General features: G+C 48.6%; 2 protein-coding genes across 8 annotated transcripts in view; one reads left to right on the forward strand and one right to left on the reverse strand.

Annotated features, from left to right (window-relative positions):
* Positions 1–810: 810 nt before the first annotated feature.
* On the reverse strand, positions 811–20,734 carry LOC119856563 (apoptosis-associated speck-like protein containing a CARD). Of its 2 annotated transcripts, XM_038404206.2 has the most exons (4): positions 20,684–20,734; positions 6,393–6,940; positions 4,702–4,758; positions 811–3,476 (listed from the first exon to the last, which is right to left on the reverse strand). In XM_038404206.2, the coding sequence occupies exons 2-4, from the start codon at positions 6,667–6,669 to the stop codon at positions 3,220–3,222; spliced, it is 591 nt and encodes a 196-aa protein (XP_038260134.1). In that variant the 5' UTR covers positions 6,670–6,940; positions 20,684–20,734; the 3' UTR covers positions 811–3,219. The 2 variants fall into 2 exon arrangements, with proteins under 2 accessions (XP_038260134.1, XP_043373271.1); XM_043517336.1 differs by lacking the exon at positions 20,684–20,734 and having other exon boundaries at positions 811–3,486; positions 4,703–4,758; positions 6,393–6,959.
* Positions 20,735–21,494: 760 nt separating this feature from the next.
* LOC119856522 (NACHT, LRR and PYD domains-containing protein 1b allele 2-like) overlaps positions 21,495–27,063 on the forward strand; it is a 30,281-nt gene continuing 24,712 nt past the window's right edge. For 2 of the 6 annotated variants that reach the window (XM_043517260.1, XM_043517262.1), the window contains exons 1-3: positions 21,495–22,848; positions 25,816–25,887; positions 26,365–26,433. In XM_043517260.1, coding sequence (XP_043373195.1) covers positions 22,614–22,848; positions 25,816–25,887; positions 26,365–26,433 — 376 coding nt within the window. In that variant the 5' untranslated portion in view covers positions 21,495–22,613. The remainder of the gene's footprint in view (positions 22,849–25,815; positions 25,888–26,364; positions 26,434–27,063) is intronic. The other 4 variants (XM_043517261.1, XM_043517263.1, XM_038404110.2 and 1 more) reach the window with 2 other exon arrangements.

Below are 27,063 nucleotides of genomic sequence, written 5' to 3' on the forward strand. Positions count from 1 at the left end.
GCAGTGAGCCTCGCCAAAGGCCACGTGTGTGAAGCTATGTATTATTCCCTCCCCGTTCCTATAAATGCCACCATGTGGCTCAGACCTGGATGGAGACTCGGGGGCTCAGGGGTTCTTCCCTGGGAAATAACCACTCAGTACAATTTCCTGCTCTGAAAAAGATTTTAAGACCTTTCAGGAGAGGGATTTTATGCAGCACATACGTACTACACACTATTATTGGGCTCTCCCTGTGAGGAAGGGACACAGGTTGGGGAATCCTGGCTAAGGCCTCTTCCCCTATTAGGTCTGGCTCTTGCTGCTCCACCTACAGAGGGGACAGGTTAGGAGCCACAGTAACAAGCCCTCCCAGAAACCACTTCCACCTGCCGCTCCCATTTCATTTTCCTGTCTGGTGAGATTTCATTTCGAGCCTGAAGGGGGAGCTCTCCTTGTGCTTTGTGCAGAGGAAGGGGAGCTGAGGGTCTCTATGCTACACATTGCTTTAACTCCTGATCTCTTCCCCTCCCCTCCCCTGGGTCACTCATTCATCCATAGCACGCACGCACCCTCTGAACCATGCCACTCATCCAGGCCACCCAACCAGACCATCCACCCATCAATCCAGGCCACCAAACCAGTCTGTCCATGCCAGCCAACCAGTTCATCCACCAACCCCACCACCCATCCATGCCATCTGTCCTCCTCCACCATCCTTTTAATCCATGCTCCTATTCATCCATCTCCACTATCTTCTTTCTTACAGACATTTTGAATGAAAAACAGGGCGGCATAGAGCAGACAGTATATTATCTCACACAGACTGAGTCATCTGGGAGGCACTTCTAGCTTTATTTGTGGACATAGTTTCTGGTTTCCCATTTTATGAGAAAATACAAATGTATATATATTTTTTAAAAATATAGAGTTTGGGCAAAATCACCTTTAACCATGTTACAAGGAGGAGGGAGAAAACCTGTTAATCTTTTAAGGACAGGACTAGAAGCAATGGGCTTAAATTGCAGCAAGGGCAGTTTAGGTTGGACATTAGGAAAAACTGCATAACTGTCAGGGGGTTAGACACTGGAATAAATCGCCTAGGGAGGTTGTGGAATCTCCATCACTGGAGACTTTTAAGAGCAGGTTAGACAAACACCTGTCAGGAAGGGTCTAGATCAGTGGCGTCCAATAGAAATTTGATGCTAGCCACACTGCTAACCACATTTGTGGTTTAGAATTTTTCTTATTAGTCATATTATAAAAAAGCCACATTAAGCCACATTATAAAAAAGTCACATGCATTAGCCACAATTCATAGCCTATTTGCCACATGCGGCTAGTGGCGAACGCTGGTCTAGATAATACCTAGTCCTGCCATGAGTGCAGGGGACTGGACTTGATGATCTCTCGAGGTCTCTTCCATTACTGTGATTTTAATTCCGCTCCCCCCCCCGCCCCAATAAAAACACAAAACCACCACACCAAGAACAGGCCCCTGAGTTCTTGGTAGCTGGTGAGGAATTAGTAAGACAAAGTCAGAGCCTTGGCAGGAATTGTGAGGTTGAATTTGGTCCAGCACAGTGATCCTTTCGGTAGATACTTGAATGAGATCTTCTTGTAGACAAAGACAGACGCTATGTACACACTGCAGCTTATGTCAGTATAAGTTATGTCGCTGAGGAGTGTGCATAAACCACCCCCCCCCGAGCGATGTACTGACCTAAGTGCTGGTGTGGACAGGGCTGGGCCAGCAAGAGAAGCTACTGCTGCTTGTTGGGGCTGGAGTAATTAAGTTGACTGGAGAACTCTCTTCCATTCTGCTTAGTGTCAGTGCCACAGTGGCGCAGCTGCAAGCTCTGTAGTGTAGCCACAGCCGAAGTGTCTGTGGTGAGATGCAGGGGTGGGCGCTAAAGGATCATGTGGAGGTGCATGATGGATGGGACGCTGGCTGGAGTTCCAGCAGTTCTAGATACTAGAGCAGTGGTGTGCAAAGATTTTTACGGTTGCGTCCCCTACCCCCTTACCATTAATGGAATCGTGTCTTCTCTTCGCCCCCCACACCCCGCCGCCCCTGTTACTACCCAGCCAAAGCTTCCTCTGCCGCGGGCTGCTTCTACCTTGCAACCAGGCTGCCCTGCTAGGGCAGGGCCAATACCTGCCCCTCTCCGCTCAGGTTTTCAGGGTTGGGGAAGGCGCCTGGGGGAAGATCCAGTGCTGGGTGCAGAGGCTGCTGGGGCTGGAAATTGGCACAGCACGCTGACCCACAGGCTGGGCGGCCTGCTGAGATGAGTCAGGGGGTGGACATGAGCCACCTGGCATCAATACTCACCTCCCTGCATGTTCCTCCGTGCCCCCCTAGGGGGGTGTTCCCCCCCCCCCCCCGTTTGTGCACCACTGTGCTAGAGTGCAACTCCCCCATTGTCCATGTAGCCACACACCATTTGCTGTAAGATGTTGGTTTCACTGTGGTGTCCAGTTTTCATAAAATCCAGCACATATAATCCACCCCAGAGGCAGCTGCATTTCAGGTATACATGATTGAGCCCTGTGCGGCATTGCCATGCATCTGTTAATCTGCTGCCATGCTGCACCCCAGAGGTGGATGCATTTCAGCACTGGGTGAGTGATCCCTGTGCAGAGCTGCTGAGTAATACCCCCATTTCAGAGCTTGGCAAGCAATCCCCGTGCAGCCTTTAAGCACCTTAGAGCTCTGCTCCATTCTCTTACTGGTATCCCATCCATCATGTACTTACCCTAAAGCCAATAATGGATGTCTACACTGCAATTAAAAACTCGTGGTTGGTCCATGTCAGTTGACTCAGGCTCATGAGGTTCAGGCTGTTTAATTGCGTTTGTAGATGTTTGGGCTCAGGTTGGAGCCTGAGTTCTGGGACCCCATGAGGAAGGAGGGTCCCAGACCCCAGACTCCAGCCCAAGCCCGCACATCTACGCTGCAATTAAACAGCTCCTTAGCCGGAGCCTCGTGAGCCTGAGTCAGCTGATACGGGCCAGCCGTTGCAGTGTAGACAGTCCTTAGCGACCACCTCACTGCTGCATCACGTCACAGGCTCATCCAGTCCACCAAAGGGAGCGCTGGAAAGAGGTTTTTTTACCCTGAAACAATGTTAGCAAAGGGGTGAAAGCACCACCCTGCCCAGAAAGCCATGTGGAAGCTAGAGCTAGGGTCCCGTGCACCTGGAATGGATGCATGTTCACAAGGAATATAACTTCTTGGTTGTCTTAATTTCCCTCAAGGTCTTCAATGAGGAACTTATTCTTGGCTTTCAGTGCATCATAGAACTGGTCCTTGCACGCTTTATTCCAGCTTGGCATTAGTAGATACAGCTTCCGCATTTTCTCCTGACTGGTGATCCCGGATCGAATGATCTGGTACTGCTCGTCGTCCAGAACATTCCCATGAAGAAGGTCTAGAATGGGCTCCACTTGGGTGGTACGTTCAATCAGCTGCACTCGGTATCGATCGACAAAATGCCCCTCTGGAGAGACGACACACACAAGTTATGAATAGATATTTGCAAACATACTGTTCCATAATTCCAACCAGTACCTAAATACAGCAGACTGTGGGGGCCGGCGTGGCAGGTAGTTAACAGCTACACAACACAGCAGTACTGCACTTGTAATGCCATGCCCCTGGGTTGGCAGTAGCAGGGGGACTGAATCTGGGACTTCCTGATCTTAAAGCATTGGCTACCTGAGCTGAAAAACCCACCTCTTAGTCAAGGTTATAACAGGCTCATTAGCCTCCATCTGTGGCCCAGCCACCACTAGAGGGGAAGAGAGCACCACACTAAGTGGATTACAGTTGCAGCTGCATCTGGGATGAGGCACATCAACTGCTTGACAGCTACATGACAGTAGCTACACAGTCATGATGCATAAGAATCACTCGCCCAGTTCTGAAATGCAGCTGGTTCTGGGCTGGGGTCCATCAGCTGTTGAAATGGCAGGGGGCATTTAGGAAAAGTAGACTGCAGTCACCTGGGTTAGGATTTTGCCAGGACCCCCAAAATTTACACCCCAATTTATAGAAAGAGCCGGGAGGTGGGGCGAGGTTAAAGAGCACAAGAAGCAAAGCTTTGGTTTGGTGCCTCCTAGCACTGACACGAGGTGGCAACACCCTGCTCCCTGCAGTGCAGCACCCCCTTATGCCACGTTGGAGCACTGAGTGGAGGGAACACCCTACCGAGCCCCCCTTCCAGTGCCCCCATGAGCACTGGGGTCAGCACTGACACAAAGGGGACAGTTGTCCCAACTGAATCACCCACATTGCTCCCTGCAGCACAGGGCCTCCTAGTGCCATGCTGGGATGTTGGAGTCAACATTAACTCCAAAGGGAGAGCAGCCCGTACTGAACCCTCCACTGCCTCTCTGTAGCAAAGCACCCTAGCACCACACTGGGGCATTGGGGTCAGCTCTAGCAGAGGAGAGAGCACCCCCTCCTGAGCCCCCTGACCCACTCCCTCCAGCAGAGCACACTCTAGTGCCACACTAGAGTGGCTGGTGGTGGCAGAGCTGGGCTCTGGATGGCTTGGCTGTTGGCCAGCAGGGTAGGTTTGTCCCAGGAGCTGGGAGGTAGCTCTGGTTGGGGAGGCCGATTGCAGGAAGGTCTCAGGTCACTCTGCAGTGAGGCCACACTTCCTAACACCCCTCAGACTGCCTGGGGAGTGAAAAAGAGCCCGCGAGTGTTTATGGACTCACCTTCCTTTCCTGTGGCACCAACGGATGGCACTGGCTGCTGCCCCTCGCCTCTGGAACCTGCAGGATTGAGAGGGATAGTCAGTGAGTGTCTGAGTCCCCCACGTTGTTCTCTAGCACCTCACTGGGGCATTGGGGTCAGTACTGGCTGGTAGGGGAGAGTGCCCCCTACGGAGCCCTCCTTTCCCAAGAGACAGACACACAGACTAGGACTGACACACAGAGGCCCACACCGAATGAGAGTGACCGAGAAGCAGAGAGGGATCCAGTTAGACATGGAGACACTTCTGCTTAGACCGGGTAAAGCTCCTCTCTCTAGCTAGCTTCCTGTTTGTAAATAGGAAAGAGCTCGAGTCTAACCGCTGTGTTGGAGTCTGTGCTACTGGGGCTTCACTGCTATCGCTCCTTGAGCGAGCTCGATTAAAACTACCTCAGGTATATCTACACATGCTGCAATTACACTTCCCCTGATTGCAGTGCAGCTATACCCACAGAAACACAGCGAGATATGGAGGGGAGAGTGAGGGACAGACACACCGAGCCCAAAAAGCGCCTCCAAAAGGATCCAGGGAAACTGAGGATAAGACAGATTCACAGGTTGAGCTCTTTAGTTGGGATCTGGGATCAGATTTAAACTTTAAATTCCTCATTTCCTGATGCTTTAATATTTCACAGCACTCCTCTCTGCCTCCTGCCATTTCCCCCCCACCCATCTGCTTTTAATGGCAGCCATATAAAGGTGTGTTCTCTTTTTCAGTCTGAGTCGGGGGGCATTTGGACTGCATCCTTTGTATTCCACCATACAACATTGTGCACAGACCAATTAATAAGCAAAGCAGGGCCAGACCCTCAGTCGGTATAAAGTGGTGTAGCTCCATGGAGCGATGCTGAATGACCCCAGCTGATAATCTGGCCTTAGATTTCTAAACAAGAGGCCTCGTGGGCCAGTTTCTCTGCTGGGGTAAATTGGTGCTGCTCCAGTGAAGTTTGCCCTCCTTCTGCAGGGCATGTAGCAACGAGGAGAAATCAGATGCAAAGCTAACAAACTGCAAACCCTTCCAGCAAGTTCAGGCAGGGACGTGGCAGTGACTATACTTGAAAGTGAAAGCAAATGTCAAGGGCTCAGAAGAAAAGAAACACATTTTAAACAAGGAGGCAGAAAATGGAAGATTTCTCTTTAAAAAAAAATGCCCTCCCCCCCCCGGCCTTAACTCTGTGTGATAAGTTGTAGAGAGAACGGAGATGGCCAGCTAGGATTGGACAACAGACTTTCAAAATAGAAATCTGGTCCCTGGTGAGCATGCCTATTTGTCTCTCCTGTGGAAAGGGTTGGATGGGACTGTATTTGTGTTGTTCTGTGCACAAGTGCTGCAGGGAGGGGAGAAACAGAGAACAGAGGCCGGACGTACAAAGAGAGAGCGATGCAGTTAGGGACAGGAGATAGAGAGTAGAGATCCTCCTGCAAACTTGGTGTTTCTGTCATTTCGTCTTAGCTGGGGTAAAGCTCAGGTTCCTAGCTAGCCTCCTGCACATGAGTGGGGGGCGGGGAGCTCAGGGGCAGGCTCAGGGGAACCTCTTTAATAATAATACTGTGCTCTTCTATACAGCTTCTCATCCACAGATCTGAAAGCACTTTACAAAGGAGTTCAGTATCATTATCCCCGTTAATGCTCTCTCCCTGCCCTGATCCTTACCAGTCCCTGTGGCCTTGCAGAGTCTGTCTGCCAGGTCCCGCTCATTGATGTCTGTCAGGAGCTTCACAGTCACCTCCACCGCATACTCCTCCCTATAGTAGCTGATCAGCTTGTCGCACACATCCAGGACATCAGCTTTCTCCAGCCGGCCCCGGGGGATGTTGCTGTAGCCCTCCTTCACTGGGAACGCGTTCAGCTTGGCCTTGAACCTCTTCAACTCATCCTGCCCCAGCTCTTCCAGGGTGTCCACGAGGTGATCCCGCACCGTCTTCCCCATCCTACCTCCTCAGCAGCTGAGCAAAACTGCCAAGGGGGCAGGAACAGGGCTGGGGGAGCAGTTCTTTGCCCTGAGAAGCGATTGGTGCTCAGAAATGGGGCGGGCTGCAGGCAGCCGGATCTGCTTGCTAAAAATGGTCCTGGCTCTTTCTCTGCTTCGTCCTCATTTCCTGGGAATGATTTTTGTCCCAGGGTGCGGATCTAAACCAAGGTTTCAGAGTAGCGGCCGTGTTAGTCTGTATCCGCAAAAAGAACAGGAGTCCTTGTGGCACCTTAGAGACTAACAAATTTATTTGAGGTTTCAGAGTAGCAGCCGTGTTAGTCTGTATTCGCAAAAAGAAAAGGAGGACTTGTGGCACCTTAGAGACTAACAAATTTATTAGAGCATAAGCTTTTGTGAGCTACAGCTCACTTCATCGGATGCAAGTAACAACAAAACCACCCACTTCCTGGCTGTAACAGATACATGCAGAATCGAAACTCCGGTGCACCTGAGATCCCCTGTTAGCATGAGAAGAGGGTGGTGCATTTGTAAAGCATGTTATCTGCTCCCTTCAGGAGAGCCCCTGCTTGCGCTGCCATTTGACAGTGGGAGGAAAAGTTGAAAGAATGGGGCATGTTTAGCCCAGAGAAGAGGAGGACTGAGGGGGAACATAGCAATCTTAAAATACGTAAGGGTTGTTATAAAGAGGCCGGTGATCATCCGTTCTCCATGTCCACTGAGAGTAGGACAAGAAATTGGCTTAGTTTGCAGCAAGGGAGTTTCAGGTTCGATATTAGGAAAAACTTGTTTTTTAATTCTCCGGATAGTTAAGCTCTGGAAGCAGGGCCGGCTCTAGGCACCAGCCAAGCAAGCAGGTGCTGGGGGCGGCACATTTCCAGGGGCGGCCTTCCAGCCACGCTTTTTTTTGGGGGGCAGTCGCGCTCTTGGAGGTGCGCCACTTTGACGGGGTGAGGGCGCCGCGCCCCCGACCGCAGCGGGAAGGGGAAGCCCCAGCCCCGGGATGCTGAGCTGCCAGGGCCCAGCCGCTCCCTGGGGAGGAGAGGGCGAGTTCTGCCGGGGAGCCGGGGCTGCGCTGCCTTGTGCCCAGGGCCGGTGCAATCACTAGGCGAACTAGGTGGTCCCCTAGGGCGCCAAGTGGTTGGGGGCGGCCAAAAGCCCAATCCGGGGAGGCGGTGGAGCAGAGGTGAGCTGGGGCGGGGGGGCGCGGGGAGGGCCGCCTGCAGCAAGTAATGGGGGGGCGGGGAGCTGCCGCGGGGGGGCGCCTCAGGGCAGAGGGCGGAGGGTGGGGAGCTGCCGCAGGGGGGGCGCCTCAGGGCAGAGGATGGGGAGCTGCCGCAGGGGGGGCGCCTCAGGGCGGGGAGCTGCCGCAGGGGGGGCGCTTCAGGGTGGTGGGCGGGGAGCTACCGCGGGGGGGAGCCTCAGGGCGGAGGGTGGGGGCGGGAAGCTGCCACGGGGGGGAGCCTCAGGGCAGAGGGCGGGGAGCTGCTGCAGGGGGGGCGCTTCAGGGCAGAGGGAGGGGATCTACCGCAGGGGGGGCGCCTCAGGGCGGAGGGCGGGAGCGGGGAGCTGCCGCACGGAGGGCGCCTCAGGGCGGAGGGTGGGGAGCTGCCACAAGGGGGGAGCCTGAGGGCGGAGGGCGGGGGTGGGGAGCTGCTGCAGGGCTGGGGGGGGCGCGGGCGTAAGGTGGAAGTTTCGCCTGGGGTGCGAAACATCCTTGCACTGGCCCTGCTTGTGCCACCCCTTATATCCGGGCTTCTCTGTGCAGGGGAGGGGGGTAAAGCCCCTGCAGGCGCTGGGAGAAGGTGACATCGCTTCCAGCGCACCTGCGAGCCCCAGCCCCACCTGAGCTTGGGGCGGCAAAAAACCTAGAGCCGGCCCTGACTGGAAGAGGTTACCTGGGGAAGTTGTAGAATCCCCATCCCTGGAGGTTTTTAAGAACAGGTGAGACAAATAGGGGTGGTCTAGACTCGAGGGTTACTTGGTCCTGCCTCTGCACGGGGGTCGTGGGGGGACAACTCTAGGAGCTCTTGAGGTCCCTTCCAGTCCTACATTCTATGATTTCACTTAAAAATGTTTGGGTTTTTTGGTTCAAAACAACTTTAGGGTTTTTTTTAAATTGTTATTGATTTTAAAAAATGGTTGAAGCTGAAATGAAACATTTCAGTGTTGTCAAAACACAGTGTTTCACTTGACCCAATATGGATTTTTTTCCCCAACGTTTCGGTTTGCCAAGAGTTGCACTTTTGCTTTGACCGGAATTTTTCCCTCCCAATTTTTTCAGAATTGCCCGTGAATTGACAAATCCATTATTGGCCCAGTTCCTGACATAATCAAATATTATGGATGGAAAAACAAACGCAAATAAAATACAGAACCAAGAAAATAAAGAGGAAAAAGAACGAATAAATCATAAAGTCACAAAATAAAACTCCCCAAAAGCAAAACAAACAAATACTCACTCCTGTGAAGAGGCCCCCAGGGCTGGAGCTTTATGCCTGTGTACTCTGGATATAGCTACATTTTGAGCTGGGGGTGTGATTCCCAGCTCGAGGAGACCTTCTGAAGTGACCAGGGTGTTGGTGGTCTGGCCTAGCAGGCTGAAGTCTGTGTCGTTGCCCAGACAACTTCCTAGGGCAACCCCTGAAATTAAGTAGGAGCACTTGGCCCATCAGAGGTCCTCAGGGTACTGTCACTCTGGGTTTCTTGGTCAGTAATTCCTGCAGTGCCTACTTCCCACAGTGCTCCCCAGCTGTGCCTCTGCAGACCTGGGTTCTAGTCCCTGGATCCTTATATTTACCCCCTATCTTCCCCCCTCCATGCACCTTCAGGGGCATCCCTCCTCTGGGGGGTGCCAGGCTGGGTTTAGTTGGGTGATCCTGTTGAAACTTTTCTACCACGTCTGGGGCATGGAGATTCGTAGCAGGTTCCCAGGAGTGTTCTTTAAGACCATAGCCCTGCCAGTTGACTAGGCAGTACAGTCTCCCGGTCTGCCGTTTAGCGTCGAGGATTGCGTGGACAATAGATTTCTCGTGTCCTTGGATCTGGATTGGCAGAGGCGGGAAAGGGGTCCTCTGTATAAGGCTTCAGGAGGGATACGTGGAAAACAGGCTGTACCTTAAGAGATTGAGGGAGCTGCAGTTTGAAGGTGACCTGGTTGATTTGCTGACAGATCTGGCAGGGTCCGAGAAACTGGTGTCCTGGCTTGCAGGATGGTCTGTTCATATGGAGGGGCTTTGCGGCAAGCCAAACTGTTTGGCCTATTGTGAAAGCTGGACCTTCCTGGTGTTGACAGTCTGCGTGTCGCTTATAGTCCCTTTTCACATAGTTGCTGACTTCCCTTCTGCCCGGTGGATGCTCGACCGCCACCCCACCCCTGACCCCACCCCGGCACCGCCTCTTCCTGCCCCTGCACTGCCTTCGCCCTGCGCCCATTCCGCCCCTTTCCCAGTAGCGTAGGTGGGGGGGAGCCTTTTTTATCTCCGCTCCCCTTGTTTTCTCCACCTGGCTATGCCGGGAAAGTCCTAAGTGCTGCCAAACAGCTGTTAGGTGGTGTGGGGGGGGAGAGCTGGGGGGGAGGAGGCGGGGCAGGGGGAGCTTGGCTGCCAATGGGTGTGGAGCATCCGCTAATTTTTTCCCATGGGTGCTCCAGCCCCGGAGCACCCACGGAGTCGGCGCCTGTGCCTTTTCATTTCTTTGAGGTGGTCTTTAAGTTCTTCCTGAATATGGTGAATTTATTGGACCCAGTCAGCAGTTGTTGGGTTTGGGGAGGCTGCTGGCAAAGCTGGGTGGAAGAGAGGGTGGAAACCGTAACTGGCAAAGAAGGAACTCTGCCCTGTGCAGATATGGTCGGCATTTTTATAGGAGAACTCGGCATACAAAAGGAGGGAGAACCAGTTGACTTGATGGTAGTTGACAAAGCACCTCAGGTATTGCTCTATTACTTGATTCACCCTCTCCGTCTGTCCACCTGTCGGGGGGTGATATGCAGGGGTGGGGTAAAAGCATTAATCTCCATTAGCTGGAATGTTTCTTGCCAGAAGTGTGAGACAAAGTGTGGGCCTCGGTCTGAGGTGATATGGTCTGGAAGCCCATGCTGCAGGCAGACCACATGAATCACTAGGAGCCCCACTGTTGTTTCAGCAGAGGGCAGTCTGTTACAGGAGACAAAGTGTGCCATTTTGGTTAGTTGGTCTAAACCAGTCAAGACCATTGTGTGGCCATCAGAGTCAGGAAGTTCTACTATGAAGTCCAGGGTCTGGACGGGGTCTCCAGGGGAACTAGGGGACTGAGAGGCTTAGCACATGGCATCTTGGTGTATGCACACAGATCACAGGAGTTAATGTAATCCTGGACATTGGCTCACATACAGGGCTGCGAGAAGAAATAGGAAGCCGTGCGGAAGGTCTTGAGGAGTCCCAAGTGGCCTGTCAGCTGAGTATCATGGAGGAGATAAAGCGCTTCTAGCAGGGGGCACCCTGGTGGCACGTATATGCATCCATTGCGGAAGGCGATTCCATCCCATGTGGTACATTGCATCTTGGTTCTGGCGGTCGTTTGCTCAGGTTGTTCCGTCATCTCCTGGGCTAATGGATTGCCTTGTGCAGCAGACCAGATTAGATCAGATTAGGTCTGGTGTGTTGTGGTACTGAGGAAGTTGTGAGGTTTTAGTGGATAGGGTAGTTCTTGGCTAGGCTCCTTGCCTTTCCCATTCCTGGCTCCTGGGTGATAAGTGATGAAGTCAAACCGAGAGAAGAATAACGGCCACCAGAGCTATCTTTGGTTCAAGGCTCAAGCCTTCTGCAGATATTAAAGGTTCTTTGGATGAAGCCTTGGCCAGGTTCTCCTGGATGTATTCATGAAGAGCTGCCAGTTCAGGCTCAGAAATCACATAGATAAGGGACCTTAACCCTGGGTTTCAGATCTATGGGGCAGTCATAGTCTCAGTGTGAAGGTAGTGTGTCTGCGTTCTTCTTTTCAAAAACATCCGTGTAATCCCAATACTTTTCAGGGAGATGGGGATTCAGGCTTGGGAGTGATTGCTTCTGACTAGCTGTTATCAGTGGAGGCCCCTCAACAGTGCAGTTGCTTCTGATAGGCCACAGGAACCTGGGACCAAAAGTTTGAGGCCAGCTGCACACAGGCAGACCCTTTGGCAGTATTCAGAGGGAAAGTTGATCCTCGTCTCTCTCCAAGAGATGCAAGGGACGTGCTTCTCCAGCCACGTGGCCCAAGAATTTGGGGGAAATGTGGGGAATGGATTACGTTGAATCTCCAGATGGCTCCAGATTACAGCCTCAGGGGGTACTGTTTCCTGAGACACTGGCCCCGGGGACAGGAGACACCCATCTATCATTTCTATGAGAACTGAAGTGGGATTTAAGTGGAGGGGTTTCATAGTGCTCGAGTGGCTTTAGCATCTATGAAGTGATCAGTGGCCCTAGAATCAATGAGTGCCCACTTGGCTTGGCCCCATTTATCGTACGTAACTCTATTTATACTTGGAAGTGTGGGGAGGATCCACCTGTCCTGGATGGGGTTTCTTTTAGGGCTGGGGGGTAGTTCCAGAGCACGGTGTCCAGACTAGTTCCCCCTGTGTGGGCTGGGCATGCTCATTTCCCGATTCCTTGCAGGCCAAGGTTCGCAATGGGCACATGGCAAGGGAGTGTCCTGATACTCCACTACAAAAACCTAGATTGTTGCACCATCGCCGTTCCTTTTCTTCTGGGGTCAAGTATCCGTGGCCCCGGTCAACCTGCATTGGTTCGTGGTTAGCCTTGGTCTTTAACGTGAGGTGTGGCTGAAAGATAGCAGGGTGCCCCTACACTCTTCCTTTCACTCACAGCTGGTTGTCGATGAGGAGAGAGAAGGGTAATAAATGCATCCAAGCTGGTTGGGGGGTCTCAGTGTGGGGCTAACTCGTCTTTACTTCCTTGCTAAGCCCATGCCAAAAAATGATGCCATTGGTCTTCCTTGTTCCACTCAACATCAGCGGTGAGTCGCCGAAACTGGGCAGCGTGCCAGGCTGCTGGCCCTGGAGCCTTTGTCGAGCCGCTTCCACTGAGCGAGTGTGATGCAGGCTGTCGGGTTGCAGAAAACGTTCGCAGGAAGGCGAAGTTCCAGTTCGTTAACACCAGGCCACCTTGTTCCGGCAGAGGGGAGGCCCAGTCCAGTGCTTCTCCAGTAAGCAAACTGATCACGAGTCCCACCTCCGCTGCTTGGTGGGATACGCTCGAGGGTGGAGCAGGAAAGGGAGACTGCATCGGTTCAGGAAACAGTGCAACTTCCGGCAGTTCCCATCAAAAGGTTTGGGTAGTGATACTGCGGGGCTCAGTTCAGAGAGCAGGGGCCCAATGTGGGCCCAGAGCAAGGAATTTTCCTCCTGGCATCTTGCTAACTTTTTATGGCATGTCTGACTTTCTGCAAGGAGCTGTGCCCCTTGGGACTGCAGCAGATGGTTCTCAGTTTGGAGTTGCACAACCTGCTCCTGGGGGTCCAGTACCCTATGGGGGCCAGTCGGTGGTGGTAGACCCAGCGCTTCCACTTCTGGGAGCCCCTTACCGGGCTGGGAAAACCGTAAGGGACTGAGCTATAGGTGGTCTGGCCTAGCTGTCACAGCTGGGCTGAGGTCTGCCCACCGGGGACGGGAGTCACAGGGCAGTAGCTGGAGGAATCACAAGGCCAGGTCCTGTGAACAAGAGGAAGGGTCAGAATTAGGCTGGTGTCAGAGATCAGGAGATGAGGTGGAGTCTGGCATTGCAGCAAGCCGAAGTCTGTGTGATTGCCCAGCCAACTTCCTGGAGTTAAGTAGGAGCACTTGGCCAATCAGAGGACCACAGGGGGTCTCTTGCGCAGAGGGTCACTCCGATACTCTTGCGCAGTACTTCCTGTGGTTCTTAAAAGTGCTCCCTGGCTGCAAATCTGCAAGGTCTCCCGATAGCACTGTGGCAATATCAGCCCCTGTCTCCCTCTCCTGCCCCCAGCTTTGCAGATCCTGGTTCTAGTCCCTGGGTCCTTGCAATAGCTCTGATTCAAGTGTAGCCACATCAGTCTGAGTGGCAGTGGGACTGGCCACTCAGTACGTGCCTGTCTGAGACATTATGCATGCCACTTACTTGCAGCGCGATGACTACACTGTGTTCTTAGTGCATTAGCTCAATGAAAGCTCACATGGGTTTGTCTCCTCAACCTGGGAATTACACCTCCAGCTCAAAACATAGGCATACCCTGTGTTTGGATGCAGAGGTCTGTTCATATTGATCCCTTTGCAGGATGCAAATTGCATCCAGTTGCCTCAGTATCTGTCTTCTGGATTGTCAGAGATCTGGGCAGGGGCTATTTTTACCCTTGAGACTTTTACAGGGCCAGACCTGAACAAATAATATTGATTTGTTACTCTTATATAGCACTTTACCTCTGTAAAGTACATTGATATGTATTGATTAAGAGTAACATTACTTATTCCATTTTACAGATGAGGAAACTGAGGACAGGGAAGGGACTTTCCCAAGGTCACACACAGTTACCAATAGAGCTAGGAAGAGACACCCAGGAGTCCTGACTCCCAGCCCCCCTGCTCTAACCCAGTAGACTCCCCTCCCCTCCCAGATCTTGAGATTGAATCCAGGAGTTCTGACTCCTCGACCCCACTCACCTTCTAAAGATGGGAATAGAACCTCACTGCCCATTCACAATAATAATAATAATTAATAATAACCAGAGGGGATCAGAGAAACAGAATGGGTATGCATACACACATACCTACTGGGACATTAAGATTGCAAAAGTGAAATTAAGGTAACTCTTATAAATAAGAGTCAGAATATGGCAAAGTTAAAGGATAACTTTGACTCTGTCCCTTTGTGAGCCTGCACTATGATACAGGGCAAAATCGAAAGGTTATTTTGTTCTTAGTAAGTAAGTGTAAATCCAGAGTGACTGCACTGAATTCAGTGGCATCCAAGCTGGATTCTGATTGCAGTGACCCCAGTGTAACTCTGGAGTCTCAAACCTGTTTTCATTTAGTGTTGGTGTAAGGGATATATGGAAGAGAAGACAATAATAAAAAAAAAAGTTCACATCATGTGAGACACTATCTATGGACCCACAAACCAGCCATTCAGTGGCAGAGCCAGGAATAGAACCCAGGAATCCTGAGCCCTCCTCCAGGGCTTTAACGATGAGGAACTCGCTCTCAGCTCAGCAGGCACTGAAATTGAATGGAAAAAAAAACCGCTTTGTTTGCATAACGGCAAGACAAGCGGTTAATTTACTTCCCTGTACAAAGGGAAACCATTATTTTGAAATCCAGCCCATCAAATGCTGTGGCACCTTCAGCATGGCAGATGGGGTGAAGGAGCCTGCTAAGCTGGCAACACTGGTGGGGCACAGCAGAGAGAACCTGTGGCTAAATCTCTTTAGTTAGCCCCCAGAGTCCTGCTCTGGCCCCAGCTCCCTCCCACCTGTCTGTGCCTCTTCATTACACTCAAGGGCCCAGTCCCTCAACTTCTGGACACCCGCCATGCACACGGATTCGCTGCCTCCATAGCAGTGACCCCCAGTTCACTAGCTTCACCTCAGTTCAGCGCTCTCCTTAGCCGACAGCACTCAGGTGTCTCTAGTAAAACCAAATAGTTTATTTGATAAAGATTCACCTAGACGCAAGTATAAGGCGTACAAACATGATTACAGATCAAAGAAAAATATAAAATGCATCCTAGAGCCTGTCCTTATTGGCAAGTTCCTTTCTCGTGTCCTGAGCTCGTCCAGTCGAGAGAGCTGGGAGACACTCATGCTGGCAAAGTGCTGCCTCCCTCATGGGTGCTGTCTTGTGCCTTTCTTTCTCCTATTATACCGTTCCTGACCTTTTGTCTCTTTTCATAAACAGGGTGTTTCCTTAACTTCAGTTTGTCCCTGGTGGTCCCCCTATTCAGGGTCTTTTTCCTGGACTCTTTTGTGCTGTGTCAAGGCCCAACCCTTCACCTTGTCGACACAATCACCTGTTCTAATCCTATTCCGTTGCACTGCACGCTGAAGCATCAGGAATGGAAAGTGGGAGTCCTGGTTTCCAGTTCCCAATCTCGTCTAACTCACTAGATTGACTCCTCCCCAGAGCTGGGAATGGAGTTAATGAGTCATAACTCCATCCCTTCCTCTCCCTGAATTGAGAGAGAACCCAGCAATGAAGTTGCTGACTGGACTGCTGAAGTCCTGGCTCCTTCAGTCCAGCAGGGAGACAAGAACCACTTCACGTCCTAATTCCAGATGAGTCACCTGACTGCATGAGGATATGATTTCACTACAAACACTGCAACGGCACTGCTGTAGACATCGGTGTGGACACACATTACAGCGACGGCAGAGGTTCTTGTATGGCTGTAGCTAATCCACTTCCCTGAGAGGCGGTAGTTACGTTGATGAAAGAATTCTTCCATCTACCTAGCACTGTCCACACCAGGGCTTAGATTAATTTAACGGTATTGCTCCGAGAAGTGGATTTTTCATATTCCTAAGTGACATCGTTGGGTCGACTTAACTTCTTAGTGCAGACCTGGCCTGAGTCCGTCACCTGACATTAAGGACTGTTAAAATCTTCTACCCTTGACGCTCCTGGGTAATCTGTCCTGGTGAATGTTTGTGTAGTGACAGTGGGTGGCAGCAGGACTCCTGGGTTCCACCTGCAGCTCTGACTGGGAGAGGAGTACAGTTAGAGCGGGGCGGGGGCGGGGGAGTCAGGACTCCTGGGTTCTATTTCCTGCTCTGGGGAGAGGAAGGGTGTTTAGTGGTCAGAGCAGCCAGCGAGAAAACAGATATTGCCAAATCAACATACTCCCCCTCCACCCAGTTCTCACACCTCCCTACTGAAACCCCACATCCAAGACTTCCCCAAATGTCTGTTCAGAGATGGACTTTGCAGTGTGAGCTGAATATAAATGGATTCCTTCAAACCAAGCTGAGCAGGAGTGAATTCCAAAGTCATAGATTCCCCACCAGAGATTGCTCTGCTGGCAGCTTGGTCTCTTTAACACCTCTACCCCTCACAAACACAGGGTTTTAATAACAGACATTATATTCTTCTGCCGTGAGGAGGACATAGTGGGAATGAGGCCTGCCGCTGGGAAAAATGAAGATCACCAGCTCAATGTAATGCATTTAGAGTGCACTGTTGGCTACTAGTGTATTAATATTTTTGCCTTTTGATCTAAGGGCTTGCTGCCTATCAATCTTAAGGACTTACAATACCCCAGTTTCCATAGTGTCTGAGCACTTCCTAATCCGTTCATCCTCAGGTAGGGAAGCACAGCTTTCCCCATTTTACAAATGGGAACTGGGGCCCAGAGAGACTAAGTGACATGCCCAAGGTCAGACAGGGAGTCGGTGTCAAAGCAGGGAAATGAACCCAGGTTTTCCAAGTCCCAGGCTGGACTGGGAGCAGGAATTGAAGCCCAGAAAGACAGTTGAGGCGTCCTAAAGTTTTTCAGCCTTTCTTAGGGGCTCTCAGCCAAGCCGCTACTGTGGCACACAGGCTGCAGACTGCCACTGACCACGGTTCCCAGACCTACCTAGTGGGAGCTGCTCAGATGTCATGAAGTTTGACCAATGAGCTACCTTTCTGGTCACAGATGGGCGGAGTTAATTCAATCTCCCGCTCCAGCTTACTGGACCTGCTGCTTCTCAGACTGCCCAGTGGTGTCCTGGGTTGTGCTTTGCTCAGGATTTTTCATACCGCTGCCCTATATTTCCTTGGAACACAGGTGCTCTCTATTGGCAAAATCTTCAGTCGGGGTTGCTCAGGTGTTCTGCTCTCTTGCATTGCTTTGCCAGCTTCTTTCGTGGAGCGTCCATGTTATGACTCACCCTCACCTTCGTCTTTGATGGCCTGCAGGGATCGCTTTTTTTGTCCTGCTGAATCAAAACATCAGGCAATTTCTGCTGAGCTAGAGTTTGCCCTCATGGCCTCAGGACATCAGCTGTCTCATCTCCAGCTGGGGTGCCATTTCAGATTTTGGTAGGGGTGGGGGGCAACTTTAACCATGATTCCAGGGCTACTTAGAAATTAGCTGACAGGAGCAATGTGTCTAATTTCTATATTTTTAAAAAAGAGAATGAAATAAATATTAGACCCACTCAGCTCTAACAGTAGTTCTTACATCTTGCATCCGATGAAGTGAGCTGTAGCTCACGAAAGCTTATGCTCAAATAAATTGGTTAGTCTCTAAGGTGCCACAAGTCCTCCTTTTCTTTTTTTGCGAATACAGACTAACATGGCTGCTACTCTGAAACATATCTTGTGTCAACTCACTTAAGGGACACTGGTTAGGTTTAAAATTTTAATGTGTATTCTGACTTTGTTACTAACGCTTGAAGACAACAATTGAAACAACTGTAGAAAAATCTAGATGACTTTCTATCCCTTTTTTGCAGTTCACCAAGCGTGGAACAGATCATTTAACTTTGGAAACAACCTACTAGGGCAAGGCCCTGTGAGTTTATACTGCCTCAGGCTCTCGGGGTGTTACCCCACTGCAAATAATAGACTAGAAACTGACCTTAAAAAGGAGTGAAACTGACACTTTCGAAAAAAGAAAAGGAGTACCCGTGGCACCTTAGAGACTAACAAATTTATTAGAGCATAAGCTTTCGTGAGCTACAGCTCACTTCATCAGATGCAACCATTGTTGTGGCCCCTTGTGGCATATAGTAGTTTAGATAGCTTAGTGTCCTTTTTCTTTTGTAGAGAAGCAAAGTGTGTTTTGTAAATGGCTTGTCTAGTTTTTGTAAAGTCCAGCCACGAGTAAATTTGTGTGGAAGGTTGGTTCTTTATGAGAGTATCCAGTTTTGAGAGCTCATTCTTAATCTTTCCCTGTTTGCTGTAGAGGATGTTGATCAGGTGGTTCCGCAGTTTCCTTGAGAGTGTGTGGCACAAGCTGTCAGCATAGTCTGTGTGGTATGTAGATTGTAATGGATTTTTTACCTTCAGTCCTTTCGGTATGATGTCCATCTGTTTGCATTTGGAGAGGAAGATGATGTCTGTCTGTATCTGTGCGAGTTTTTTCATGAAGTTGACAGATTTCCACTCTATACGGTTAAATTCAGTGCCTTGCATAATGACAGGTTTCAGAGTAGCAGCCGTGTCAGTCTGTATTCGCAAAAAGAAAAGGAGTACCCGTGGCACCTTAGAGACTAACAAATTTATTAGAGCATTAGAGCATTAGTTGCATCCGATGAAGTGAGCTGTAGCTCACGAAAGCTTATGCTCTAATAAATTTGTTAGTCTCTAAGGTGCCACGGGTACTCCTTTTCTTTTTGCGAATACAGACTAACACGGCTGCTACTCTGAAACCTGACACTTTCGAGTCACCTTTACAGTATTGCCAATCCCAAATGTTCAAAACCATGAATCAGGCCCATCAAAAATCATGAGATTGGCTTTGAAATCATGAGATTATGTAAAAATAATAGCTTTGCAATTCTTTTTATTTGCCTTCTGCTCTTTGAGCTTTTAGGGTGCACTGGGGTCTCATTTTGAAGCTTTCTCCACAGCCACGTCGACTAGAAACTTCATTTTTCTTTAAGACTGAAGGTTGAACTCACACATCCACCTGACTCCAGGAGCTGGGGCTTGAAGGAAAACAATCATTGTCATGAGACTCATGACAAAATCATGAGAGTTGGCAATGCCGCTTTCACTTCTGTTTAAAGGCTAGTTACTTTCCAGCAGGCTCTTAAACACAACACTCCAGTGACTGAGTTGCAGTTCTCACAGGAGAATATTTAAAACCAAGCACCAAGAAAATTCCACATTTTAAAGTTGAGGAAAAAATGGAGACTTCTGCAGTATTTCAGGGCCACCGCATGCAGGAAAGGAAAATAAACAGGCACAGGAGATCTGGGCAGCTCTTTGTCGTGAAAGAAAGTTGGAGGGTCGAATCTTCTAATTCTTAATCAAGTAAAACTTCTATTGCCATCAGGCTCCACTCACAGATATCTACATGTACTCAATAACTATACACTTCATACTTAAATATCTGAGCCATCTTCTCCAGGACAAATCGGTTAGACATTGTGAGGCACTCAGATGCTAGGGTGATGGGACCACATAAGTACCCCACGTAGAGTGGGAACCTCTCTATACCACTGCTGGCCCTTCCCTGGGTTTTGGCCCCTTCTTTTCACTTACCCCCTCAAATCTTCCTCTTTTCAGAATATAACCTTGGCTCTTCTGAGTCCCCTGCGTTCTCTCTCCAACATCCCCACCCCCCTGCAAAGGGATTCCTGTTTTACAGGCAATTACCAGCCCTTTCTGATCTTAAATCACCCTGCCTCTGTTTGTAAACAAAATACTGACTCCCTGCCCCAGGAGCATCTGTCCTCTGCAGAACTCACATTAACGCCTAGGCTGTAGTTAGGAGCTCTGCCTGAGCTCATACCTCCTGTATGAAAGTCGCCTGCCTGTGCCCCAAATGGCGCCCCTACAGATAGCTTGCAATTCCTCTCTTGTTATGCATTCCTGATGCAACAAGAAACTGTTCAAAAATACCCGACTTTCAGGAAACGCTGACTAACCACTGCCCTACAGCTCTTCAGTTACAAGCTCTCTGGTTTAATTCCCCTCCCACTGCTAGGTCTTCCTTTAAGGCAGTGTGGCTTCTCTCGCCCCACACAGCCCTTTCCCCAATCTCCAAAATGCGGCTGTGCCTGGCTTTGGGTTTGCAGCCCTGTTTCACTGCAGAGGCACGTCCCAAGGGACTTATTTTGTCTCCCTGTACAGGCTGGAGGGGGATTTCATACCAGATTCACAAAGGTGCTAAACTCCCACGCAAGTCAGTGGGAATTAGGTGCCTCAAACCTTTGCGGATCTGGGCCTTCCTCTGTCTTCTTTCTGCTTAACCTGTTCTGAGAGCTGCTTGGGTGCTCAAAGGTGAGGACTATAAACCTTCACACTGCAGAGGACTCTCACTTCATCTCTCCTCCTTTATTCTTTTTCCATTAAGAAAAGGAGTACTTGTGGCACCTTAGAGACTAACAAATTTATTAGAGCATAAGCTTTCGTGAGCTACAGCTCACTTCATCGGATGCATTTGGTGGAAAAAACAGAGGAGAGATTTATATACACACACACAGAGAACATGAAACAATGGGTTTATCATACACACTGTAAGGAGAGTGATCACTTAAGATAAGCCATCACCAACAGCAGGGGGGGGAAGGAGGAAAACCTTTCATGGTGACAAGCAAGGTAGGCTAATTCCAGCAGTTAACAAGAATATCAGAGGAACAGTGGGGGGTGGGGTGGGAGGGAGAAATACCATGGGGAAATAGTTTTACTTTGTGTAATGACTCATCCATTCCCAGTCTCTATTCAAGCCTAAGTTAATTGTATCCAGTTTGCAAATTAATTCCAATTCAGCAGTCTCTCGTTGGAGTCTGTTTTTGAAGCTTTTTTGTTGAAGTATAGCCACTCTTAGGTCTGTGATCGAGTGACCAGAGAGATTGAAGTGTTCTCCAACTGGTTTTTGAATGTTATAATTCTTGACGTCTGATTTGTGTCCATTCATTCTTTTACGTAGAGACTGTCCAGTTTGGCCAATGTACATGGCAGAGGGGCATTGCTGGCACATGATGGCATATATCACATTTCCACCAAATGCATCCGATGAAGTGAGCTGTAGCTCACGAAAGCTTATGCTCTAATAAATTTGTTAGTCTCTAAGGTGCCACAAGTACTCCTTTTCTTTTTGCGAATACAGACTAACACGGCTGCTACTCTGAAATCTTTTTCCATTGCCTCTCTCTGTCGGAGACATGGGGGTCCAATCAGTTCCAACCGCCAGTCTTGTTGTGGCGCAGGCAGGAACAAGGGGCACAGAGATCAGAGCTTTATTACAGGCAGCCTGGTACTGAGTTAGTATAGTTAACTCTTTCAGTGCCTTACAACACCCCCCCACCATTGCACCCTGTGAATCCACACACTAGCTAATTCTCCCCAGTGTCTCCCCGAGTGTAGCTTAGTGCTCAGCGACAGAGACAGCATCTGAGCCGGTAGGGTGGTCCATCGTTTTTAAAAAGTTCTCCAAAACAGAGACAAATGTGGTGCTAGGAAGCAGGACCTCTTGGATTCGAAGACCAGCTCTGTTACTGATGTGCAGTGTGACCTTGGTCACTTCCCCTCTCTCTCTACCTCAGTTTCCCCATTTGTAAAATGAGGTTAATGATATTGATCTACCTCAAAGGGGTGTAGTGTGGGCCAATTAACTAGGTAACTTATGCAGAGCGCTTAAAAAATATGCAGTTGTCACGAATCTGATCTCAGTGACCCTGTCGTAAATCCAGACTGACCCCGCTGAAGTCAATGGAAGCAGGGCCCGATTCTGATCTCAGTTACTTCAGTGTAAATCTGGAGTGACTCCACTAAAGGTAATAATCCCAACCTGATTATGGTTTCAGTTACCCAGCGGTGAATCCAGAGTGACTCTAATGCAGTCAGTACAGTCAGGGCTGGATTCTGATCTCAGTGATCCTGATGTAACTCCAGAGTGACTTCTCTGCTGAGGTTAGAATGTGTCCCACAGTCTGCTGATTAAATCCCCATATCTATAACGGCACAGTCAGTTAAACAGCAGTGATCCAAACCAGGCATATTTGGGAGAGAGAGAGAAACACCACACTGATCTCTGGACAAGCGATGTCAGATGTGAGTAAAGTCACAGGCAATACAGAGGCGAAATTGCCACCGAAACAGCACCCTGATTGGACAGTGTGATCTCACTAAAAGAGCAGGAGTCAGGAAGTGGTGGAGGGTGTGTGGTGTAATGGGGCGGTCTCCTGCAGCCTGAGTCCTTCCCGCTTCTCAGGGGGCAACAATCTCTTTGCTTCCCGTGGCGCTCAGCACTGAACTGCAGTTTCCTGACTCTCTCTGCTGGCCAGGCTGATCAGGAAGCTGCATGGAGGCCCCTGGGAGAAGTGACCTGCTGAGGAAGCTGAAAGCCCTGGGCAAGGAGGAGTTGGAGGGATTCAAGGATAAGCTGAGTGAAGTCCTGCTGGAGGGAGGATCTGAGCCCATCCCCATAACACCAGCTGACCCAGCAGCATTAACCGACCTGCTGCTCAGGCACTGCAGAGGGGACTCAAAAGTGGTTCTGAAAGTCCTGGAAGATGTTGAAGCCAGACTGCGGAAAGGTAAATCCAGAGCTGACTCGATTGCTCTTCACTTGAGTTACAACACATGCACATACATCTTTTACAGGGTTTGCTGATAGGCCCCCGTGGGCCCAGGTGCAGTGGTTTATGGGCAAGCATCCCAGACAGACATGCCAAACCCACAAAAAAAAAATGCAGAAATTTGGCTTGTTTTTGGCTTAATTGGCTTGTGAGTTGCTTGTTAGCTAGTTTTTGGCTTGTAACTTGTTGCTTGTGGCTTCTTCTTTTTTGATTGGCTCCCGGCAAGCAGGGGCAAGGGGGGGAGAGAGTCGGGGTGCACAGTAGGCCCACCCCAGTCTCAGACTGCACCCTGGGGGGATCTAGTCACATGGAGCGTTGGGGTTCTTAGGGATTGGCTTGTTTTGGCCTTGTTTTGAAATGGGATTAGCTTGATTTTTGGCTTATTGTGAAAGTTGGGGTGCTTATTTACCGCATGAAAGTTGGCAACTGTGATCCCAGAGTGCCCTGGGTCTGGCTGACTTTTTTTTTGCATGGCCTTATGGGAGAACTTGTCTGCTCAAGGGCAGAGAGTGGGAGAGCTGTGGATGGAAAGGTCAAATGAGTAACAGCTCCCATGAACCCTGATGGAGATTGGGGGCAGGGTAGTTGTGCCGGACCCTGGACAGACACGCTGAGAGACCGTCCCTGTCCCAGAGAATTTCCTATCTAAACAGACCGGGCAGACAATGGGAGGTTAATAATGGGGATCGGAGGCCCAGACAGTCAGTGACTTTCCCCAAATGTCACATGGGTCTGTGGCCAAACTGCAAATGTAACCCAGATTTCGTGGGCCCTTTGCTAGTTCCTTAACCACAAAACCAGCCTGCCGTCCTATCAGGATAGGGGCCCTGCATGCAGGGTGGATTTGATTTAAATCAAATTGATTTAAATCACTAGTCAGGAAGACTCCATTTAATCATGGTTTTCTACACAAAAGTGCATTCTGGTTCGTTGTTATAACCTTAATACATATTCTTCACAACTCAGAGATAGATGTAGGTTTCATTTTTAGAAGGTACACACTATACATTTTTTAAGTGCTTTATTTTGAAAACTTTTCAGATGAGTTTGACATCTATATGAGAAAATGAATGATTGTTTGGTTATTTCATTTACCAAAGGTAATTGAAGCAGATATTTATGAAGTCATTGGGAGGTGAACTATCTCCAATTCAACAGGTTAATCATTAATATTTGGAGGATTTTTTTGCCATGCTGTATTAGGAGGAGAACACCACCAGACAGACATTTAAATTGTTTTATTTAATTAAAACAACAAAGTTAAGTATTCTGGATTTTTTTCTTCAACAGCAAACATATAATATTTTAACAAAACAAGCATATGTCCCTCGCTTCTCACATTTATCTCCTTCTCCTTGTCCAGATCTATTCTGCCCCCAACAATCTTCTATTCATTGAACTTTTTGAAACTTTGCACTTTTAGAGAGAGGTAAGGGATTGACTCTGTGTACACAAATTTGCAGAGAGACAATAGAGTTGAGGTCTGTTATTTCTCACCTCTATATATTTATTTATTTTAAAACATTTTTGCCATTAACAAGCATGTTACTCCTGGAGACACAAATCCACAGTTTGAGAACTGCAAAACTAAGCATCTCTGACGGTATCTTCCAGACTGAGCACTGAGTCCCAGTGGGTAAATAGAAAGATTAACCTAAATAATCTATACAGAAGCCTGTGGAACCCCATAAAATTGGTTCCCTAATCCATGAAATATTGGAACTCATTTACAAAACTTTTCTAAAACATTATATGAATATATTGTCTCATACTATAGAATTATAATTTATAATCCCTATTCCATGATAAGATACATTATAGCTCAAAGATATTTCAATTAAAACTATCTTTAGATAGGTTTTTCCTCAAAAAGCATTTTATCAAAAAATCCAATTTAAAAAAAAATTTTTTTTTTTAATAATTGATTTTTATCCATCCTGCCTGCATGTATAGGAGTATTTCCTCTTTTGTAGCAAATATTATACAAGTGAGATTTCAGTTCTAACTCTCATTTTGTTCAGTCCTTTTTCAGGCGAATCCCAGTGGAACTTAGTAAAGGGAAGCTACTGGTCTAGTGGATTGTGGGGGGCTGAGGGTCAATGGAACTTAAATATAGCCTGCCAAAATTATATGACCACAGTGAGCTGTAGCTCACGAAAGCTTATGCTCAAATAAATTCATTAGTTTCTAAGGTGCCACAAGTACTCCTTTTCTTTTTGAGAAACTATCTGCTGTATCATCATCAGCAGTGTAAACAGCTGTTATCCATGTGAATGGAGAACTGATTTGACAGCACCAGGCAGCAAGGAAGTTTCCCTTCTTTCTCCTTGCAGAGCCTTGGAAACATAAATGATATAAACCAACTACTAGGGGCAGACTTGATCTAGTGTTATTCCTAAAGATCTCAGGTTATTCTGGTCCTGTGTGGAAAAATAGTTTTTTTTGCGGGGGCGGGGGAGGTTGCTGAAAAATTCTGAAAAATCGGGGGGGGGGGGATTTTGCATCAAATTGAAAATTTTATACATTAATGGCAACCCCAAAAATGTAAAAATGTTCATTTTAGGTTTGTTTTAACTTGAAACTTTGTTTCACTTTTGGCTGTTTTAAAGCGTTTTTTGATTGCTTTAAAAAAAAAAAATTAAAGGACACCTGGAAACAAATAGTTTTGTTTTGAAGTGAAAAATCAAAATGTTTCCAATATGTCAACGTGAAATATTTCAGATTTCTTTGGAGTTTCCTTTTAAAGATTTTTTTTCTAAATGAACAAGTCAGCCAAACTGACACCAATTCACAGAACATTTTGGTGTGGCCTGAAGCTGAATATATATACATATTTTTTGGGGGTCGACAAAAAGTCATATGAAAATTTTTTGTCCATCTCTAGTCCTGGCCTGTTTTTACCTTTCAAGTTCACTCTCTCCTAAGTCTCTCCCACAGCTTCCAGCCATCCACAACAAGCGTGGAAGCCGTCCACTTGCACTAAAGCAGGAGATTCAGGTGACTTGTGCTGAGCACATGAAAATCTGGCCCTGTGGTCTGGTGTAGCTCTTTATCCCAAGCTCATGGTGGAGGTACCTGAGTATCTTACAGAGCTGTGTGTCTGTCATGTAATGCTAATCTTTGGCTGTCTCCCTCTCTGTCTATCTGGGTGTCAGTGCAGAGGCTAGAAGAGCGTCACTCCAGGGTTACAGAGTAGCAGCCGTGTTAGTCTGTATCTGCAAAAAGAAAAGGAGTACTTGTGGCACCTTAGAGACGAACAAATTTATTTACTGTATGCATCCGATGAAGTGAGCTGTAGCTCACGAAAGCTTATGCTCTAATAAATTTGTTCGTCTCTAAGGTGCCACAAGTACTCCTTTTTCTTACTCCAGGGTTACTTACAGGGTTACTTACTCCAGGTGCTCTCTCTGATCTGGGAAGCCAACTTGCTAGTACCTCTCCATGGAGAACACCTATTCTCTCTCTTATCTTTAGGACCGAAGAGCCACTTCACGCATTCAGGCGATGAGATTCCCCCTGGTGAAGGAGGGATGCTAGCATCTGGTGAGTTGAGAATCGCTCAGGGTGATGGCAGAAATTGAGTTGAGAATCGCTCAGGGTGATGGTGAAATTCACTGTTGTGATGGACCGTGACAGCCTCAGGGCTGTATGTCGGACCAAAGTCATTGCAGGGGTTTGGGCCTGTTTGATTTTTTTCCCCTCAGGGAGGGGCCACATGGGGGTTGTTGCCTGATTTTAGGAGGTTAATATTATTAATTTGGATAGTATGGGTTATAGGCTCGCTAATCAATCTGATCAGAAGTTAACAAGGTTCTTGTCCCAGAATCTGGCTACACAGAATATACACATGACCCTCGGGGCATGACAAGACACTCACACCGAGACCAATATAGTCTTAAAGACTTTTATTGAGATAAAAAGGAATTATAATCAAATGGTAAAATAATCAGTCACAACTGCAATACTATTATTTTAAATATACATATGATTTTATATACTATAAAGTTTTTGATTAATATACTCACACCCTTCCTTGATGACCTGGTTATAAGAGACCAAGGACCAGCCTCGCCTCGGGTTCCTCAATTCTTTTGAGTGGGAGGTGCAGATCTTAGAAGAAGGTGGAGCTAAGAGCTATTGAAGCTGACTTAGAATTTCACTTAACTAACAGAC

The sequence above is a fragment of the Dermochelys coriacea genome, chromosome 6 (assembly GCF_009764565.3).
Source record: "Dermochelys coriacea isolate rDerCor1 chromosome 6, rDerCor1.pri.v4, whole genome shotgun sequence".
NCBI classification, from domain to species: domain Eukaryota; kingdom Metazoa; phylum Chordata; order Testudines; family Dermochelyidae; genus Dermochelys; species Dermochelys coriacea.

Bases quoted from the DNA above. Each gene is read 5' to 3' on its own strand.
- LOC119856563 (XM_043517336.1), bottom strand. From the start codon at position 6,669: ATGGGGAAGACGGTGCGGGATCACCTCGTGGACACCCTGGAAGAGCTG. The intron at 4,759-6,392 runs GTAAGGATCAGG...TCAATCCTGCAG, and splicing joins CTGCAAGGCCACAGGGACTG to GTTCCAGAGGCGAGGGGCAG. The intron at 3,487-4,702 runs GGTGAGTCCATA...CTTGTGTGTGTC, and splicing joins TTGGTGCCACAGGAAAGGAA to GTCTCTCCAGAGGGGCATTT.